This window comes from Triturus cristatus, chromosome 6 (assembly GCF_964204655.1).
Source record: "Triturus cristatus chromosome 6, aTriCri1.1, whole genome shotgun sequence".
Taxonomy (NCBI): domain Eukaryota; kingdom Metazoa; phylum Chordata; class Amphibia; order Caudata; family Salamandridae; genus Triturus; species Triturus cristatus.
In genome coordinates, this window is record NC_140589.1 from 1,908,422,224 (window position 1) to 1,908,443,738 (window position 21,515).

General features: G+C 45.3%; 1 protein-coding gene across 1 annotated transcript; it reads left to right on the top strand.

The window, feature by feature from the left end:
• Positions 1–258: 258 nt before the first annotated feature.
• Positions 259–19,339, top strand: LOC146822413 (uncharacterized). The gene is made up of 2 exons (XM_085613502.1): positions 259–369; positions 17,349–19,339. Exon 2 carries the CDS (start codon positions 17,781–17,783, stop codon positions 19,335–19,337), a length of 1,557 nt encoding a protein of 518 aa, XP_085469628.1. The 5' UTR covers positions 259–369; positions 17,349–17,780; the 3' UTR covers positions 19,338–19,339.
• Positions 19,340–21,515: the final 2,176 nt, after the last annotated feature.

The window sequence follows — 21,515 nt, forward strand, 5'->3', positions numbered from 1 at the left end:
AACTTAACGCACGTTAATAATTGATTCTCGGACTTAAACTTAAAAAAAAAATGCCCCCGCCTCGGATAGAACACACAACACTGCCACAGTCTGAGGAGACAGGGCTCTCCCGCGCATGCGCGCGAACAGGTGTTCCGAAATCTCATTCACACCCGCGCAGTTCTTAACTTCCAGTCTGGCTTCGGAAGTGATGTCTCTGGGAAGCGACACCAACTAGGCAGCGCAGGCGCAGATCTGCATTCACAAACCTCCGGAAGTGACGTTTGTGTGTATGCACTGCAGCCAGTGAGTATGACTCGCAGACAGTTCAGCTGCAGCCCCATGGGCGCCCTGAGGCAGAGGCTTTATCTCCAAGCGATGTGAGGCTAGGTGAGTCAGAGATGAGGCTGGGGAGAAGGGGGACTCAGTGTACGGGCAGTTTCCTCTCAGCATAAAGCAGCGCAGAGGGTTAATGCGCATCCTGCGGAGAGTCTGTCAGCATATTACAGGACTGTACTTTGTACGGATAGCTCAGTGGGTTCATGCGCCTCATGCAGAGAGTCTGTCAGCATATTACAGGACTGTATTTTATATGGATAGCTCAGTGGGTTAATGCGCCTCCTGCAGAGAGTCTGCCAGCATATCGCAGGACTGTAATTTATTATGGATAGCTCGGGTGTACCCGTCTACTGCAGAGAGTCTGCCAGCATATCACAAGACTGTATTTTATATGGATAGCTCAGTGGGTTAATGAGCCTCCTGCAGAGAGACTCTGTCAGCATATTACAGGACTGTATTTTATATGGATAGCTCAGTGGGTTAATGAGCCTCCTGCAGAGAGACTCTGTCAGCATATTACAGGACTGTATTTTATATGGATAGCTTGGTGGGTTAATGCGCCTCCTACAGAGAGTCTGCCAGCATATTACAGGACTGTATTTTATATGGATACCTCAGTGGGTTCATGCGCCTCCTGCAGAGTCTGCCAGCAAATTACAGGACTGTATTTTATACGCATAGCTCAGTCGGTTCATGCGCCTCATGCAGAGAGTCTGTCAGCATATTACAGGACTGTATTTTATACAGATAGCTCAGTGGGTTAATGCACCTCCTGCAGAGAGTCTGCCAGCATATCGCAGGACTGTATTTTATATGGATAGCTCGGGTTAACGCGTCTACTGCAGAGAGTCTGCCAGCATATCACAGGACTGTATTTTATATGGATAGCTCAGTGGGTTAATGCGCCTCCTGCAGAGAGACTCTGCCAGCATATTACAGGACTGTATTTTATATGGATAGCTTGGTGGGTTAATGCGCCACCTGCAGAAAGTCTGCCAGAATATTACAGGACTGTATTTAATATGGATAACTCGGTGGGTTAATGCGCCTCCTGCAGAGAGTCTGTCAGCATATTACAGGTGTTAGAAATGGGGGTCTCTAGTTGGCAATGGCTGGCCACTGTCCAAGTAGGGACCCTTCTTCCTAAGTCAGAGTAAGCAGACTACACCCTTTGACAACCCCTGCTCAACCCTGTGGTAACGTAGCACGAGCAGCCAGGCTTATCTCAGAGGCAGTGTGTGAAGCATTTATGACCATACACAGTAATACAATGAGGAACACTACAAATGGACACCACTCAAGTATTTATATAGACTTAATCACAAGACAAATAACAGTAAAAATCCACAATACTAGAAAAATAGGGTTCCTTTAAAAATGCTGCAAAAATAGTTCAAGGTGCACAAAATGATGTTCAGTTCAATGCAGTGGTCTCTGCGACCCTTTTACTCACATGGTATCTGGATTTTGTAGCAAAGCAACAAAAATTTCGCTAAGGAGTTGTAGCGATAAATCTCCTCACGCTAACCAGCGATGCGTTGAATCCTTACCGCAAGGGAGGATGATGCGCTGGGTTGCGGGCAGGACAAAGCGACAAACTTCTTCACGCTAGGCCGGTGATGCGATAAAATCCTTGCCGCTAAGGGAGGATGATGCATCGAGCCTGTTGCGTGTGCGATCTTGCTGCGATGGAAGAAAATGGCGCTCCGCGAGGGAGCGACGATCCTGATGCGATGCAGGAAAAAATGGCGAACGCTCGGCGTCCGCGCTGCGATGAGCTTGATGCGATGATTTGGGGTTAGCGAGCACTTTGGGGCACGCTAACAAGCAATGCGACAATCCTTGGGTTAGCGAGCATTTTCAGACCCGCTGACAGGTGCTGCGACGATCTTCAGGATAGCGTGCGTTTTCAGGCCTGCAGACAGGTGATGCGACGATCTTCGGGATAGCGGGCGTTTTCAGGCCCGCTGACGGGTGATGCGATAATCTTCGGGGTTAGCGAGCGCTCGGCGGAAGCAGAGCGAAGATTTTTCTCACGCTCACCAGCTGCAGCGGCCCGCTAACGGGGGTTAGCGACGATTTTCAGCACTCTTTTCTCAGCAGTAGAGCTAGAGGCCCTGGAACTCACAGGAGCCTCACCTGCAGATAGCAATCCTCGCTGGGAGGACACAGGAGGCTGGTGGTAGAGTCTGGTGTGCCTGAGACTCCTGCAGGAGGCTAGCTCTCTTCTAGCCCTTGGGTGATTGCTGTAGCCACAAAATAAAAGTTCCTTCAAAGTCCTTTTCCTCTCCTTCCAAGTCCAGTAGTAACCACTGCAGGCCAGTCCAAGAAACAGCACACAAGCACAAGGACAGGCTTCTCCTGCAGATTCCTGTAGTTACACGGACAGAGGTTCCTCTTGTTGTCCAGGTGCAATACCAATTGTAGGGGTTTGGGCACAAATATTTATACCCCCAAAGTCTTTGTTCTTAGGAGTCACAAGTCTCTGAACCCAGCCAGAACCAGTTCTGCCCAGCCCTGGAGCACTTTGTTTACCAGGCTGCATCCTTCCTTTCAGAAAGAGGGGGTCTGCCTTCAGACGCACAGTGGGAGGTGGAGCCAGCATTCACCTTGCCAGGCACAGCCCTATTCAAGTGCAGGAGCTACCCCTCCCCTCACTCCAAAGCAGATCTCTCTATTCAACCCAGGTCAGACTCAGCCTGCCCTGTCCCTCCAAAACCAGACAGCCAATACACATAATAGCAGAGCACACTGGAAGGCTTAGGCAAGAAAGTACCTATACTCTAAAAGTGGTAGTTTCAAACACAGTATATAAAAATAACCTTCACTAAAAGATGTATTTTAATATTCTGAGCTCAGGCATACTAAATTCGTTTTTCTACCATGTTCTGTGGGTCAGTTAGGACTATAGGATGTAATAGCCCAGACCTCCCATTCTGGCCTATGGAGAACAGGTAGCCTTACAGTAGTGAAAAACGAAATTGGGTGTAATTCACTACTAGGACATGCTACACACATCAGAGCATGTCCTACCTTACACATACAATTCACCCTATCATAAGGGTGGCTTACAGGATGCCAAGGGAAGGTTCAGGGGCTGGGAAGTGGGTGCACTTCACAGCCAAAATGGCAGTTCTGGACTGCACGCAGACACTGCAGTGGCAGGTCTGAGACACACTTTACAAGCTGCTTCTGTGGGTGGCACAAACCAGTGCTGCAGGCCCACCAGCAACATTCAGTTTACCAGCCCTGGGCACACACAGGCCACGCTACTAGGGACTAACAGGTAAACCAAATAAGCCAAACATGGATGTACCAATTCACATGTCATCTTTACAAAGGGAGCATTCGCGCTGTGGCATTGAATGGCAGTGGCACAGCGCCCAGAGCATCTATAACCAGCAAAAACAGAGGAGACACAGCCAAAAATGGAAGGGAGACTCACACCAATGGTGCCAGGTCTAACAACAGGACTGTATTTTATATGGATAGTTCAGAGGATTAACGCGCCTCCTGCTGAGAGTCTGCCAGCATATTACAGGGCTGTATTTTATATGGATAGTTCAGTGGGTTAATGCGCCTCTTGCAGAGTCTGCCAGCATATTACAGGACTGTATTTTATATGGATTGCTTGGTGGGTTAATGCGCCTCCTGCAGAGAGTCTGTCAGCATATTACAGGACTGTATTTTATATGGATAGCGCGGTGGGTTAACACGCCTCCTGCAGAGAGCCTGCCAGCATATTACAGGACTGTATTTTATATGGATAGTTCAGAGGATTAACGCGCGTCCTGCTGAGAGTCTGCCAGCATATTACAGGGCTGTATTTTATATGGATAGTTCAGTGGGTTAATGCGCCTCTTGCAGAGTTTGCCACCATATTACAGGCCTGTATTTTATACGGATAGCTCGGTGGGTTAATGCTCCTCCTGCTGAGAGAGTCGGCCAGCATATTACAGGACTGTATTTTATATGGATAGCTCGGTGGGTTAATGCGCCTCCTGCAGAGAGAGTCCACCAGCATATTACAGGACTGTATTTTATATGGCTAGCTCGGTGGGTTAACATGCCTCCTGCAGAGAGAGTCTGCCAGCATATTAAAGGAGTGTATTGTATATGGCTAGCTCGGTGGGTTAACGTGCATCCCGCAGAGAGTCTGCCAGCATATTACAGGACTGTATTTATATGGATAGCTCGGTGGGTTAACGCGCCTCCCGAAGAGAGTCTGCCAGCATATTACAGGACTGTATTTTATATGGATAGCTCGGTGGGTTAACGCGCCTCCTGCAGAGAGTCTGCCAGCATATTACAGGACTGGATTTTATATGGATAACTCTGTGGGTTGATGCGCCTCCTGCAGAGAGTCTGCCAGCATATTACAGGACTGTATTATATATGGATAGCTCAGTGGGTTAATGCGCCTCCTGCAGAGAGACTCTGCCAGCATATTACAGGACTGAATTCATATGGATAGTTCGGTGGGTTAATGCGACTCCTGCAGAGAGTCTGCCAGCATATTACAGGACTGTATTTGATATGGATAGCTCAGTGGGTTAATGCCCCTCCTGCAGAGAGTCTTCCAGCATATTACAGGACTGTATTTTATATGGATAGCTCAGTGGGTTAATGCACCTCCTGCAGAGAGTCTGCCAGCATATTACAGGACTGTATTTTATATGGATAGCTCGGTGGGTTAATGCACCTCCTGCAGGCAGCCTGCCAGCATATTACAGGACTGTATTTTATATGGATAGCTCAGTAGTTTAATGCCCCTCCTGCAGAGAGTCTGTCAGCATATCACAGGACTGTATTTTATATGGATAGCTCAGTGGGTGAATGCGCCTCCTGCAAAGAGTCTTCCAGCATATTACAGGACAGTATTTTATATGGATAGCTCAGTGGGTTAATGCGCCTCCTGCAGGCAGCCTGCCAACATATTACAGGACGGTATTTTATATGGATAGCTAAGTGGGTTAATGCGCCTCCTGCAAAGAGTCTGCCAGCATATTACAGGACTGTATTTTATATGGATAGCTCAGTGGGTTAATGCGCCTCCTGCAGAGAGTCTGCCAGCATATTACAGGACTGGATTTTATATGGATAGCTCGGTGGGTTGATGCGCCTCCTGCAGAGAGTCTGCCAGCATATTACAGGACTGTATTATATATGGATAGCTCAGTGGGTTAATGCGCCTCCTGCAGAGAGACTCTGCCAGCAAATTACAGGACTGAATTCATATGAATAGTTCGGTGGGTTAATGTGCCTCCTGCAGAGAGTCTGCCAGCATATTACAGGACTGTATTTGATATGGATAGCTCAGTGGGTTAATGCCCCTCCTGCAGAGAGTCTTCCAGCATATTACAGGACTGTATTTTATATGGATAGCTCAGTGGGATAGTCTGCCAGCATATTACAGGACTGTATTTTATATGGATAGCTTGGTGGGTTAATGCACCTCCTGCAGGCAGCCTGCCAGCATATTACAGGACTGTATTTTATATGGATAGCTCAGTAGTTTAATGCACCTCCTGCAGAGAGTCTGTCAGCATATTACAGGACTGTATTTTATATGGATAGCTCAGTGGGTTAATGCGCCTCCTGCAAAGAGTCTGCCAGCATATTACAGGACAGTATTTTATATGGATAGCTCAGTGGGTTAATGCGCCTCCTGCAGGCAGCCTGCCAACATATTACAGGACGGTATTTTATATGGATAGCTAAGTGGGTTAATGCGCCTCCTGCAAAGAGTCTGCCAGCATATTACAGGACTGTATTTTATATCGATAGCTCAGTGGGTTAATGCGCCTCCTGCAGAGAGTCTGCCAGCATATTAGAGGACTGTATTTTATATGGATAGCTCAGTGGGTTAATGCGCCTCCTGCAGAGAGTCTACCGGCATATTACAGGACTGTATTTTATATCGATAGCTCAGTGGGTTAATGCGCCTCCTGCAGAGAGTCTGCCAGCATATTACAGGACAGTATTTTATATGGATAGCTCAGTGGGTTAATGCGCCTCCTGCAGGCAGCCTGCCAACATATTACAGGACGGTATTTTATATGGATAGCTAAGTGGGTTAATGCGCCTCCTGCAAAGAGTCTGCCAGCATATTACAGGACTGTATTTTATATCGATAGCTCAGTGGGTTAATGCGCCTCCTGCAGAGAGTCTGCCAGCATATTACAGGACTGTATTTTATATGGATAGCTCAGTGGGTTAATGCGCCTCCTGCAGAGAGTCTACCGGCATATTACAGGACTGTATTTTATACGGAGGGCTCGGTGGGTTAATGCACCTCCTGCAGAGAGTCTGCTGGCATATTACAGAACTGATAGCTCAGTGGGTTAATGCACCTCCTGCAGAGAGTCTGCTGGCATATTACAGAACTGATAGGTCAGTGGGTTAATTCGCTTCCTGCAGAGAGTCTGCTGGCATATTACAGAACTGATAGGTCAGTGGGTTAATGCACCTCCTGCAGAGAGTCTGCTGGCATATTACAGAACTGATAGCTCAGTGGGTTAATGTGCCTCCTGCAGAGAGTCTGCCAGCATATTACAGAACTGTATTTTATATGGATAGCTCAGTGTGTTAATGCACCTCCTACTGAGAGTCTGCCAGCATATTACAGGATTGTATTTTATAAGTGTAGCTCAGTGGGTTAATGCAGCTCCTGCAAAGTCTCCCAGCATATTACAGGACTGTAGTTTAAAAGGATAGCTCAGTGGGTTAATGTGCCTCCTGCAGAGCCTGCCAGCATATTAAAGCACCTCCTACTGAGAGTCTGCCACCATATTACAGGACTGTATTTTATACGGATAGTTCGGTGGGTTAATGCGCCTCCTGCAGAGAGCCTGTTAGCATTTTACAGGACTGTATTTTATATGGATAGCTCAGTGGGTTAATGCTCCTCCTGTAGAGAGTCTGCCAGCATATTACAGGATTGTATTTAATAAGTGTAGCTCAGTGGGTTAATGCAGCTCCTGCAGAGTCTCCCAGCATATTACAGGACTGTAGTTTAAAAGGATAGCTCAGTGGGTTAATGCGCCTCCTGCAGAGCCTACCAGCATATTAAAGGACTGTATTTTGTATGAATAGCTCAGTGGGTTAATGCGCCTCCTGCAGAGCCTGCCAGCATATTAAAGGACTGTATTTTATATCGATAGCACAGTGTGTTAATGTGCCTCCTGCAGAGTATGCCAGCAAATTAAAGGACTGTATTTTAGATGGATAGCTCAGTGAGTTAATGTGCCTCCTGCAAATATTCTGTCAGCATATTACAGGACTTATTTTATAAGGATAGCTCAGTGAGTTAATGCAACTCCTGCAGAGAGTCTGCCAGCATATTACAGAACTGTATTTTATATGGATAGTTCAGTGGGTTAAGGCGCGTGCTGCAAAGAGTCTGCCAACACACTACAGAACTGTATTCTATATGGATAGTTCAGTGGGTTAATGCACCTCCTGCAAAGAGTCTGCCAGCATATTACAGAACTGTATTTTATATGGATAACTCAGTGGGTTAAGGTGCCTCCTGCAGAGAGTCTGCCAGCCAGGGATTTAAGTGGGCTGCGTCTGTCTGGTGCTGAGCACTGGCAGTTTTTTTAAAGGGGGCCTCGAAACGGGTCTCCATTGGGCTCTGCTTTGTGTCCTGGCACAGGAGGTTCGTTTTTTTTCCGGACTGCAGTGACAGCAGGCACATCCATGTCCGCTTCTCACAGTGCTTACTTCTCAGTAGTGGAGAAGTTACCATGACGTCATGCCAGGAGAACGTTGTAGGGGAAGGGAAATCCTTTAAAGAGAGTCATTTTCTCTCTGGGTTTCCCTTCTCTTTTTGAAACGCAGAAGCAGCAACATCGTCCTGGTGTCCCCAGGGCTTCGTGCGGAAACTTTTTCAATATTATATACACGCCATAGTTGCTGCTTATTTATCTTATGCAACTAACAACCACTGACAAAGCCAGTAGTCCTGACTTGTTGTCGGTATGATGTTACTTGTTGTATCATATATCTGGGTGAAATTACAGAAACAGCAAAATACAAGTCAGGCGGCTATGCTAAGCACAGATTTTTGACGGGCGGCACACTATGCTAAGCACAGGTTTTTACCCTATTTGTTTTAAGCCACACTCTTAATTACATAGGCCACACCCCTTTGAGAGACCCCCCCAGTTTTTTCATACCACTTAAAGCCCTGCTGCCAGCATATTTATATGGATAGCTCAGTGGGTTAATGTTCCTCCTGCAGAGAGTCTGCTAGCATTTACAGGACTGTGTTTTATATGGATAGCTCAGTGGGTTAATGCGCCTCCTGCAGAGAGTCTGCCAGCATATTACAGGACTGTATTTTATATGGATGGCTCAGTGGGTTAATGTGCCGCCTGCAAAGAGTCTGCCAGCATATTACAGGACTGTATTTTATACGCATAGCTCAGTGGGTTCATGCGCCTCATGCAGAGAGTCTGTCAGCATATTACAGGACTGTCTTTTATACGGATAGCTCAGTGGGTTAATGCACCTCCTGCAGAGGGTCTGCCAGCATATCGCAGGACTGTATTTTATATGGATAGCTCGGGTTAACGCGCCTACTGCAGAGAGTCTGCCAGCATATCACAGGACTGTATTTTATATGGCTAGCTCGGTGGGTTAACATGCCTCCTGCAGAGAGAGTCTGCCAGCATATTACAGGACTGTATTTTATATGGATAGCTCGGTGGGTTAACGCGCCTCCTGCAGAGAGTCTGCCAGCATATTACAGGACTGGATTTTATATGGATAGCTCGGTGGGTTGATGCGCCTCCTGCAGAGAGTCTGCCAGCATATTACAGGACTGTATTATATATGGATAGCTCAGTGGGTTAATGTGCTGCCTGTAAAGAGTCTGCCAGCATATCACAGGACTGTATTTGATATGGATAGCTCTGTGGGTTGGTGCTTTTATCACAGAGATCCCTTTGTTGCTTGTGGTTCAGCCAAACCTGGCGCTGAGGTCGGGGTGGAGTGTGCTGATCATTTACACACAATAGGTTTAAAGCACCTGCTGCAGAGTTTAAGTTTCTCGTTGCTCAAATGGCTGTCGTTTCTGATATTTGTCTGTTTCCATGGACTTATTGAGGGAAAGTGCCACTCCCAGTGCCACACATTTAGTAATTGAATTTCACCCATCAGTACTCTGAAACTATATGAAAATATCAGATTTAAGCAATCTAAAACCTTGGCAGCTTTGTTTGGGGCCCTCTGTGCTGCAGGAGCTTGTATTAAGGCCCTGGACCATGCAGCATTTGGCACCTTTACCACAGATGGAAACATCTGGGGAGGCACATGCCTCTGTTCCTTCTAATGACAGGAAGCACAGAAGGAAGGAGCTCTGGGAGGAGATGAGGTCCAGCTCTGCAGCCTCGTGCAGCTAGACAGCGCTTTGCGTGTCTGTGTTTCTTTTTTATCTCTCTCTGGTTCTCTTCCATGTTTCCCCATCTCTGTGATCGACCCTTATCCTGCGAGCTTCGATCCCACCGACCCTGTGTTTTGACAACTCCTGATGTGCTCCTCTGAAGCTTTTGGCGTTTACTTGCCACAGTTTATCAACCGTTCATGAATTGTGTATGTATGTACTCAAAGCACAAGTCCTGGAAACAAAACTGGGAAGACTAACCAAGTGACAAGTATGACATGATAGCGTGTGGCATCACAGTGTGTGACATCGCACGTGATATCACACTCCTAATCAATCTAGGGAAAACATTCATTATGAAATATGGTAGGGCAAGCAAAACATTCAGAGGCATTAGAATAGACGACACCTCCATTGGCTTTACTAACACCTTCTCCTACTTGGGTGTTTTATTTGACAGAGATGGTCTGTGGAATAAAGCCATTGACAACAGGAAGTTTCTATTTAGCACATCCTGCATGGCTCCCAGGAGTTTTGCAAAACGTTTGGGCTCAAATCCCCTAGAGGCAATGATGAATATCTATAAAGCCAAGTGTCTGAGTATAGCTACATATGGGGCAGGACTGTGGGGGCACAGAAACTGCACAGACATTCAAACGGTGGGAAATGAATTTTTTAGATATTTACTCGCAATCCCTAAAAGTACATCAGTTTATGTTAGTCATGCGGAATTCAGGGCACAACACGTTGCAGACTTAATAAAGCTGCAACCAATACTCCTCTGGCATAAAATCTGGTCTTCGGGATATACAGTGTTGAACCAAGCAATTATTGGGGACTGTCTACAATTGAGTTTGCACACATGAATCTCATGGATAGCGTACATTCAACGCTTTTTCCGTGACATGGGCTGTTGCGTGTATTTTGAAAGACCAGATACTCTTTGTATGATTAGCAAAAAAACTTTGAAGGAGAAAGGGTTGACACATCTAGATAACCTTAGATGGACACTTGAAGCTCCAAAACCAAGTGTATCAAAGAATCAATTAACTTTAACTACTTTCAATATGCAACCCTATCCCAAATCAGTATTGCATGGTAGACATGCATTTGTTTTAACCCGCCTACGACTACACATTTTACATACTCTAGTCAGTCTCCCAAAAATGAATGACTGGGCAGTAAATTTGATTAACTGTCCCTGTGATAATATGTTGCCACGGGATACAATGCATGTGGTCCTCTTCTGCAAGTTTTACACTCACTTACAGAAGAAATATATTTTACCAATACTAAAACCGCATGGCCTTACCCAGTGTTGTCCTGCATATTTATATTTGCAAACATTACCTTCCCTAGAAATATGCAGCAAAATGGCGTCATTCTTATGGTCGCTCTTTTATACTAGAAAGAATATGGCTTTAACCCTATGACTGGGCTAGAATGTACAGTATTAAGCTCTAAATTGTACTAGAAATATTAAAATGAGTGTTTGGTGGAATTGAGGGCGGTGTAACACAATAACTTCATTGTTAAATTTTTAATCTGAACGGATTTGTGTCATATTTTGTATCTTTGCATTTTCACTTAATTAGATTAGTCCCTTTGTGCACTAGACTAGATGGAGGGTCCATTGTACCAGGCCCTACAATATTCCATTGTGCCTTCTCCGTGCATGGGCTGTGGAAAATCATATGTCACAACCACAGGCTCAGGGTATGATGGATGATTCTGGCGCTAGTAATTTCCCCCCCACCCACCAGCACATGATGATTCAGACTTTTTAGCTAATATTAACACTAACACACTTTATGAAACTTGGCCAGGCTCGTTTGTCACTAACGGTGCCCCTACAGCGGACCGTCTTTTGCACTTAATCAGGATGTGTCCACAAGCATAAAACCCTAACATAAATGGTCATTTAAGTTTTAATACTGTTTGTGTATTTTAGGGACGACCTGGCTTGGCAGTTCGGGCTGGACTGTTCCCATGAGGCACAGGGTCAAGACTGATTTGCATATGGCCAGGTCTAAACTGGGGTGGCATGGTGAGCAAAAGAATGATAGATTTAACCCACATCTCTTGACTGGGGGTGAATGTTTTGATTTCTTCTGCATTCCGTCCATCAATTGTGTGTCTTTTGCTTTCTCGCCCTAAGTGCGCCAGGTATGCCCAGACGTGGGTCCTGGGCTCACTGTGCCACTGGAATCAAGCTATCCTGGCTGAAGAGGGGTGAAACCCAGAAACTGGTCCTAAGATGCTTGTTTCCAGTCCAGGGAGGACCTGGCTTGGCAGTTCAGGCTGGACTGTTTCCATGAGGCACAGGGTCAACACTGATTTGCATATGGCCAGGTCTAAACTGGGGTGGCATGGTGAGCAAAAGAATGATGTATTTAACCCAGATCTCTTGACTGGGGGTGAATGTTTTGATTTGTTCTGCATTTCGTCCATCAATTGTGTGTGTTTTGTGTATTTTAACTAACCATGGCAGTTTCTTTATTTCAGGACAAGTACTGTATAACGTTGTCTGATGTTATGCTTTTATGGATATATTTTATGCTTTTGAATAAAGACTACTATGACTATGACATCACAGAAAGTGGTATCACAACCCATGACCTCACAGGAAGTGGCATCACAAGAAGTTGCATCAGATCTTAAGACCTCACACATAAGTTTAGAAGGTGCATCATGAGTACGTTTGAGCACACTAAAATATTTGACACGTGAGATGTTGCATCGGGGTTGGCCAAAAATGTGATGCAAAATCTAAGCCTCAACGTATACATTTATTTTTTTAAACTCTGCCAAAAAGGAAATTGTCAACACAGAGATAAGTGGCGGTAAATCTATTCTGCTTAACTGGTTGCAAAGTCTGCATTTTAAAATATGTTATGAGGTTAAATGTCAGGAAATAATAATAATGGTGATATAACTCTGGAGGTTAACGTATTTCCTGGAAAGATTTGTGTTTTGTCTAGTCCCAGTTTTGAATCAAAGTAGCATAGAGGGTTAATGTCTCCTGCAAAGCACATTATGTAACAGGAAAATGGCAGATTTTTATTTTACTTAAAAGGGTTACTGCTTTTAACAGATACTCTTTTACTTGCAGTTTAGACATTGTAATCCTTCTGAAATAGCAAAGTGAGCTATGAAGTACATGTGGCTCCTACACCTTGTAACCTACACTGTCAGACTGGTCGGAGTTGGGGTTTTTAAGGTTGGGGGTAACCCAGCCAAGTTTGAGGCAGTTGGGTGGAGACCCTTGAGTGAGGGCAGCATTGGTTATCTTAGTCCACTGTGGGAGCAGGAGGTGAGTAGGCAGTTATACGAGCAAGCTACATCGTCCATTGTGGAGGGATGAGGAGGGGTTGGAGTGAAGAAGAATGGAAGCGGTCTGGATGTCATTGGTGATTAACAATATTTTCTTAGTTAAACAGGAAGCAAAGGTTTCACAGTTAGGGGGTGCTTTGTTGTTTGTGAAAGGAAGATCGATTGTGTAGTTGGATTAGTTTCTGATGATTTCGAACAGTTTCCTAGGTCTAATAGTAGCAGTGTCAAGTTGATTTTGAAGGAAAGCTGCTTTCAGGTCTGTCAGATAATCAGGTGGAATACCACTAACCTGGATTCTGCACCCAGCGGGGACGATCTATGATGCTAGTTCCCCGAGTACCCTTTGTGGTATCTCACAGGAGCATATATATATATGGCTATCCTTAAAGGCACCACTCAGGGGAAAAGAGGATTGGGACAAAATAATAAAAAGATGCCGAAACAAACTGGAAGACCTTTTTTTGCATCGTCCTCTCTAGTGCAGGAAAGCGTGCCCTGAAGAGGAAAGGGACAGATCAACACATTCAGATAGAACAGTTATTCAGCATAACTTCGTAAATGATTTTCAAGATCCGTCATACTCCCTTCCCAGACCTTGTGATAGTACTGACAACTACAACTTCTGAAAAATATAATGCTTAGCACATAGTCTTGTCTACTGAGGACAACAAAAGGAATAGCAAACTTCCGCTATAGATACTCCTTTGGTGAAGAAAAAAAACAAGTCACTTCTGCCTATACTGAAACCTATGAAAAATCCAGTTCTGAAGTGATATCAATCAAGAAATCCCAAAACGAAGAAGGAATACAATAATAGCAATAAAGTACTTATCTCCTGTGATAATAGGTTCTTGATGTACTCAGTAAAAGGAAACATGAGCTACTCAGGTACTGGATGACAACTCCAAGCCCTGTGATCACTTACTGAAGAAAAATGTGGCAGCTCCTTGAGCCGCCGCTCGAGAGGGATTCACTGCGTTTGTGAATCAGGAAACAACACAAAGGAAAGCAAGACACCCAGACCGGGTGTGTCGAAACAGCGTTCCGATTGAATGCGATGAACAAATAAACAAGGCTCCCCCACAGAGCGCGCTCCTGCACACTGTGAGGAATATCCGCAACAAAGCTCCCCCCCCAGGGCCCGCTCCTACATGCTGTGAGGAAAATCCGCTCTTCACTCCAGCTTGGGAAATACCGAACTCAGCTTCAGCGCTTGAAACAGGCAGAGCGCTGATCAGAGATTACAGCTGGCGAAGGAGCCCAAAGGAAACAACTGGTTAGCATGCCGGCTACGAGTGCATGAGATAAAGAAGCACAACTTGCAGGGAATGGCTCTTGTCCTCATAGAAGCATATGGTGATAGAAAAGCACAAAGCTTGTCAAGCAATAACAACACACTTGACAAAGGCAACAGTTAAATGCATGAATAATAATAAAATGCACAAGCAGATAATAATGGACGTCCTGCAAGAAATCAGAAAGATATATACACTAAATACATCAAGTGATTACTTTGGATGTGAGCTCTGAATCACTCACAAATCACAAAGAAAACGCCTCAAATGACCACAGACAATGGAAACTGAATATGCACACACAAACAGCCACCCATCACAATGGCACTTGTTAGAAACAAATCACCTCATCGGTCGTTCACTCAATATCCTTGCCAACTCAAGCTGGAGGAGCCTGTTGACATCCAGGCAGGGACTCACGACCGGGACTCAAGTTCCGTTCTTTTGTGACGACACATCTGCCTCAAAAATGAGCTCCTAAGCTGCCTGCCAAGACCCTCCGCCTTTATTGTCTCAAAACACACAAGACAGTTCGAGAGCCTTTCCTTCCGCACCGAGGAAAGTTACTGGAATTGGCCAACTTCCATGCAAGTATTTCAGGGCAAAAGGAGTTCCCACATTCCCTCTGCATTTTCACGTGCTCCAGCCTTTATCTTGACAAAGCTTATGAAAGCCTTCGAGGGTACATTCAACAATCTCTTCTCCAAAAACAAAACAAAGCAACCTTGAACGTGTTTAACCCAAACAACTTGAGCAAGCAGTAGGCCTGTGCGTGCAGAAAGTTCTAGCAGGACCGAGTCAGAATTCAGGATGACATGAGGTCATGTCAGAGCCAATAGTAAGAACTTCATAATACTTCCCAATGTATAACACAATGCATATTTTTGCTCCACTGCCTATAGCATCACATCCTTCATCTCTCAATGTACAACACAATGCACATTTGAGCACCACTGCTCATAACACTGCACTTCAAGACCAAAAAGTACATTCCACACCTCTCTCTCTCTCATGCTTTCCAGTGCACTTCCCACAAGTTCTGTTCTTGGCAAGGCTGTTCTACACTGTGACAGCTCCCACTTTAAGACTGCAAGATTACACAAAATAAATCTTTAAGAAAAATAAGGCATATGCAGGACGCACATTCATGCTAGGGTAGAAGGAAACACCAAAGTCAATTAAAATGATGGTATTCAAAGGTCATCACGTGGTGTCAAACCACAAAAGTGCCTCTAGCACTACAAAGGTACTCACAAGAGGGCTAAGATGACGTGTGCGAATGTTTCACAGAGATTGAGGCTCTGTAAATACAGGCTAGGCCACCCCCGGTCATCTTGGGCGGTCTAATCTGATGATGCCATACCAGAGGGGACAAAAATGTCAAAGGAGAGAGCTGAGGAATTGTTTAAGCAGGATTCCCTGAGCATGCTGATGACAAGGTCCTGTTCGAGAATAAGAGCAGCTATATCAGCCTCGTGTTTCACCGATGACCAGCAGTTTAGCAATGCAAATTTCAGGGTTGTGTCAGAGGTAGTAATATTAGAGGGCGTGTGAGAGATGAGAACTAGGTGAGGTTTGATTTATTAATAGATTTAATAATGAGGTGAGATAGTCTGGAGGAGTGAGAGATGATAGTCTCGATGTTAGTGGTGGATCGGGTGAGCTCCGCAGGGGAAGGGTCATAGGAGTCAAGAAGGTCGAGTATATTGTCGTTTGATAGCTGTCTGATTAGCCTGTTGGGTCAGAAGTAGTTGGTATGGAAGGGTGTAGTCCTATAGGAAGGCTGAGTGCTCCCAGTGAGGCCAGGGATACATCAGAGTTGTGGTTGATGAAAGTTGGGGTGTTGTTAGATAGGTGGTATGTTAAGTGGGAGGGCCACTTGTGGTCGACATTTGGGGTGATACAAAGTAGTTTGAGAATGTCTGCTCGGATCCTGTGCAATTTGGAATTTATAGTGTCAAGCATTAAGTCATAGGGCCGGTTACTGAGAGCTTCCAGGTTGGGGGAAGTGTCGGAGTGAAGGGGAGACTCCGAGCTGTTAGGAAGGCTGGAATTGGTGAGGTCCACCCATCGGAGCCTTGGTAATGTTTGTGCAAAAGGTGGAGGTGTGTGGCTGGAACTTATTGATGGGAGTATGAATGCAGCGGGCTCTGAGAAAGTGGGGAGAAGTGATGCCATACTGGTGTAGATGCAGGAGGGAGTTGGAATTGTCAGTGGTGATGCCGTACTGGTGTAGATGCAGGAGGGAGTTGGAGTTGTCGGTAGTGGGGGGGTGCAATGTGCAACCGTGGTGTCCGTTGGCAGATGGGTGACCACCCAGGGAGAGTGGTGGGAGAGGAAGGAATAGTTAACTAGTCGAGTAGTAGGGGAGATGGGATTATCTAAGGCGGGGGATTCTGAAGGGGTAGGCGAGGCGAAAGTTCGAAGAGTGGCTGTGTTGAGTTTGTGTTTGAGGTAGGAGAAGAGACTGCTGAAGAATTCCAGGTTATGATCTGAAGATTGAATGAGTATGCGGCCATTGTTATAGATGGCGATTGTGGCGTTGCTGTGGTACAGTGTGGAGGGTATGATAGTAAGTTTATGGCTGTGATGGATTTTATTGGTTGTGGTGGTGTTGAGTGAGGAAGAAAGAGCATTCCTCCATTTGGCACGCCGGTTAGTTGAGAAGATGATAATAGGAAGCATTCCCTGGATAAGAAGGGAGGCATCTTGTCGCTGTGGATTTAATATTTTAGTGTGTCTTAGGGGAAAGAGTCTCACTCACTGAACAAGGAGCCTTCTCAAGGCGCCTCGTTTACTCCTTGAGTCCACACTCCTTGATAGAAGAAGGGGATCACAGAAGGATCGTATGCCCTTTCTCTGCCTAATGCATCTTTTCATTGAAAGTATAATCTAGAATTTCTTCAGCATACTTGTTTATATGAACAATTACATGTCTCATTAAATGGCAATAGATTTTTGTGATGGACTCTGCATTTAAGCTTATTCAGTGTTTCTTTTTCTTACTCTAACAGGTGAAATAAATGCAACAATAAATGAAAAAGGTAAAGCTATTAAACATCACTCGCGTAGGAAGTGATGTAAAAACAGTATTCCTCAAAATCTCTTTCCTTGAAGGCTAATGCCTTACCAAACTCTTCTTCTGCAGCAGGAAGCCCAAACTGCGCAATGGGGTCTGTACTTGGTTCTAAGGCATCAGCAGATATACATTGAGGACATAACACCCTGGCACACTGAAGCAAGCTGGATGAGGTGCTCATTACAAAGGAAGAGATAACCTGGTGTCAGAAAGAACACCCAGGAGAGAAAGCGTATGAATATCTAGAATGTGACAACACCTTTATTGGGCAGAGAAAGAGCATGTGCGACAACAGAAGCTTCATACTGGAGAAAAACCATGTTGATGGGCTGACTGTGAAAAAGTATTCTTTGCAACGAAAGACCTAATGCAGCATCAGAGTGTCCACGTAGAGGAGAAACCATATAAATGTACAGAATGTAATAAAGTGTTTAGATGGAAGAAGAATCTAAAGCTGCATCAACAAATCCACACTGGTGAGAAACCGTATGAATGTACAGAATGTGACAAGGCGTTTATTACCAATCGACACCTAATGCAACATCAGAAAGTCCACACTGGGGAGAAACCTTATGAATGCACTGAATGCGAGAAAGCATTTATAACAAATGAAGAGCTGAAGCGACACAAAAAATTCCACACTGGAGAGAGACCATTCAACTGCAATAAATGTGAGAAGGCATTTATTATAAAGTCACATCTAACACGACATCAGAAAGTCCACACCGGGGAGAAACCCTATGAATGTACAGAATGCAACAAGGCATTTTTTACCAATGGAGATCTAACTCAACATCAGAAAGTTCACACTGGGGAGAAACCCTATAAATGTACTGAATGCGACAAGGCATATATTACCCGTGGAAACCTAACGCTACACCGGAAAGTCCACACTGGGGAGAAACCATATGAATGCACTGAATGTGAAAAGAAATTTATTACAAAGCAAAAATTATTACACCACCTGATAGTTCACACAAGGGAGAAGCTATATCAATGTACTGAATGTGACAAAGCATTTATAAGGAATGGAGAGCTAAAGCGACATCAAAAAGTCCACACTGGAGAGAGACCATTTCAATGTACAGAATGTGACCAAGCATTTATAACAAATGGAGAGCTGAAGCGACATCAAAAAGTCCACACTGGAGAGAGACCATTTCAATGTACAGAATGTGACCAAGCATTTATAACAAATGGAGAGCTGAAGCGACATCAAACAGTCCACACTGGAGAGAAACCATATCAATGTACAGAATGTGACCAAGCATTTATAAGAAATGGAGCGCTGAAGGAACATCAAACAGTTCACACTGGAGAGAGGTCATTCAAATGCACTGAATGTGAGAAGTCATTTATTAGAAAGTCACATTTAACACAACATCAAAAAGTCCACACAGGAGAAAAACCCTATGAATGTACTGAATGTGGCAAAACATTTATTGCAAAGCAAAATTTAATGCACCATCTGAAAGTTCACACTGGGGAGAGACCGTTCAACTGCACTGATTGTGAAAAGGCATTTACTAGAAAGTTTCAGCTAATTTTACATCAGAAAGTCCACACGGGGGAGAAATCCTATAAATGTACTGAATGTGACCAGGCATTTATTACCAGGCAAAGGTTAATACTACATCAGAGAGTCCACACTGGGGAGAAACCATATAGCTGTACTGAATGTGACAAAGCATTTATTGAAAAGAAAAGTTTAAAAATACATCAAAAAGTCCACACTGGGGAGAAACCATATGCTTGCACTGAATGTGAAAAAGCATTTATTGAAAAGAAAAGTTTAAAAATACATCAGAAAGTCCATACTGGGGAGAAACCATATGCTTGCACTGAATGTGACAAAGCATTTATTCAAAAGAAAAGTTTAAAAAAGCATCAGAAAGTCCACACTGGGGAGAAATCATATGTATGAACAAAATGTGACAAGGCATTTATTACAAGGCGACGTTTAAAACTACATCAGAAATTTCACACAGGATAGAAACCGTATGAATGTACAGAATGTGAAAAGGGGTTTGGTACAAAGCAAAATTTATTGCAACATCAGAAATTTCACATGGCGGAGAAACTAGATCAATTTATTTAATGTCACAAAGCATTAATTTCAAATGGAAAACTGAAGCGACATCAGAAAATCCACATGGAGAGAAATCCTATGTATCTGCAGAATGTAATATAGTCTTCTGCAGGAAAAATAAGCTATTCCAGGATCAAAAAGTCAACACTGGTTCAAAACCATGTAAATGTACAGAATGCACCATGGGATTTATTGCAAAACTAAATGTAATAAGACATCAGAATATTCCCACAGGAGAAAAACTATATAAATGTATTGAACGTGACAATGCATGCATAAGAAATAGAGAGCTAATGCAACATCAAAAGTCCACACTGAAGATTGCACTGAATGTGGCAAGGCATTTATTAGCAAGGAAGAGTTAAAACAGCATCAGAAAGTCCCAATTGAGCAAAATCTGTTTGAATGTACAGAATGTGACAAAGTGTGAAGAGTGAAGTAACCGCATGAATGTACAGACCGTAACAACACATTTATTAGAAGGGCACAGCGAATGCACCTTCAGAAAGTCCACATGGCAGAAACCATATCAGAGCACTTAATGTGACGAGGCATTTTAAAAAAAAGCAACCTAACACGACACCAGAAAGATCACACGGGATAGAAATATGACTGCACTAAATTCAACAAAGCAGTTATTAAAAAGACACAGCTAATGTACCATCAAAGTCCACACAGGGAAGAAAGTCGTGACACTAATAACGCATATCTGATACAGACATCTAGCCGCAGATTCCTTAACTTAGAATATCCCCAGGTGTCAGACTGGATCCGGAAATCTTTTTCCCCAGCGGTACCTCTGCACGGCGTGCTGACGTCAGTTTTCTTCTCTTCCGCGTCCCAACGGGGCTCCGGGGATTAGCAGTTCCCCTGGCCTGTGTTTTGTTCAGACCTTCATGATGCCTTTCTCGTCTGGAACAGTGTGTCGATGCCTGCGGGCTTCAAGATTTGTATGTGGTGCTTGGGCGAGCACCACGACTCCGCTGAGCGCGATGCCTGTCGGCAGCTGAAGCCAAAGTCCCAGCGGGAACGTCGGATGAAACTGTTGTCTGCCCGGGTGTCTCGGTTAGAGTCCTCGCGGCACCGGCTTCCATCTCCGGCGGAAGGATCCAAATGGCGCAGTTCTTCCTCCCACGCTGAGGTCTCTGCTCGAGGCAGATCCCGGAGTTGTTCCTGTGGACGTCTTTTGCCTGCCTCAGGTAAGCATCGGAAGAAGTCACGGAGGTCGTCGACCTCGAACAAGCGTGACATTGAGGGCCGCTGCTCCCGGTCTTCACTGGACACAAGCCCTCAGGAGTCGATCCCCACCTATCCACAATGTTCAGGTGCTGGGACAACTTGGTCCCAGATGGAGGCCTATTCTAGGGCTCTGCAGGCCTTCTTTCAGTCACCCCCTCTCCCTGGCGCGCCTTTGGGCCCCTCAGTGGAGGTAGGGATTCAGGTCGGGTGTTCGCTGGCAGGTTCGTCCTCGGGGCCGACTGAATGCCTTGACTCCGTTTCAGGGGTCGCTGCGATGTCGGGACATCGCCTGGCTGGGCGTCCCTCTCTGACGTCTAGCCCTCCTTCTGCGTCTTCGCACAGTCCTGCGGGACTCCCTGCATCGTTGTTGGACGTGGCTGCAGCGCAGAGTTCGGCTCCAGTTTGACTTCGTTCCTCCCCACAGGCTCCTGTCTCGGTGGGGGTCGAGTCGACGCCGGTCCGACACCGGGGGGTCGGGTCCTCAACTGACGATGTTCGTGCCGATCTAACTTCGTCCCGACGTCGGCGACGCCGGTTCCGTCTCCGGTTCTGTCGCCGGCTGTTCCTCTGCTGGAGGACATGACCCCAGTGGGTTCACCGCCCACAAGGTTTTTTTCCTGCTCCACAGAGCAGGGGCCCATGGGGCACTGGTCGGCTTATATTTCTGCAGGGCCTTTGTCGTTGACTTAGTCTGCAACCATCCCCAACGGATGACTTGCTGTCTCCCCCTCGGATGGCCACGGAGGCTAGCGTGGACTTTGCAGGGCAGTTCAT

Coding starts and splice junctions, on each gene's coding strand:
- LOC146822413 (XM_085613502.1), top strand. CDS start 17,781: ATGCAGCATCAGAGTGTCCACGTAGAGGAGAAACCATATAAATGTACA.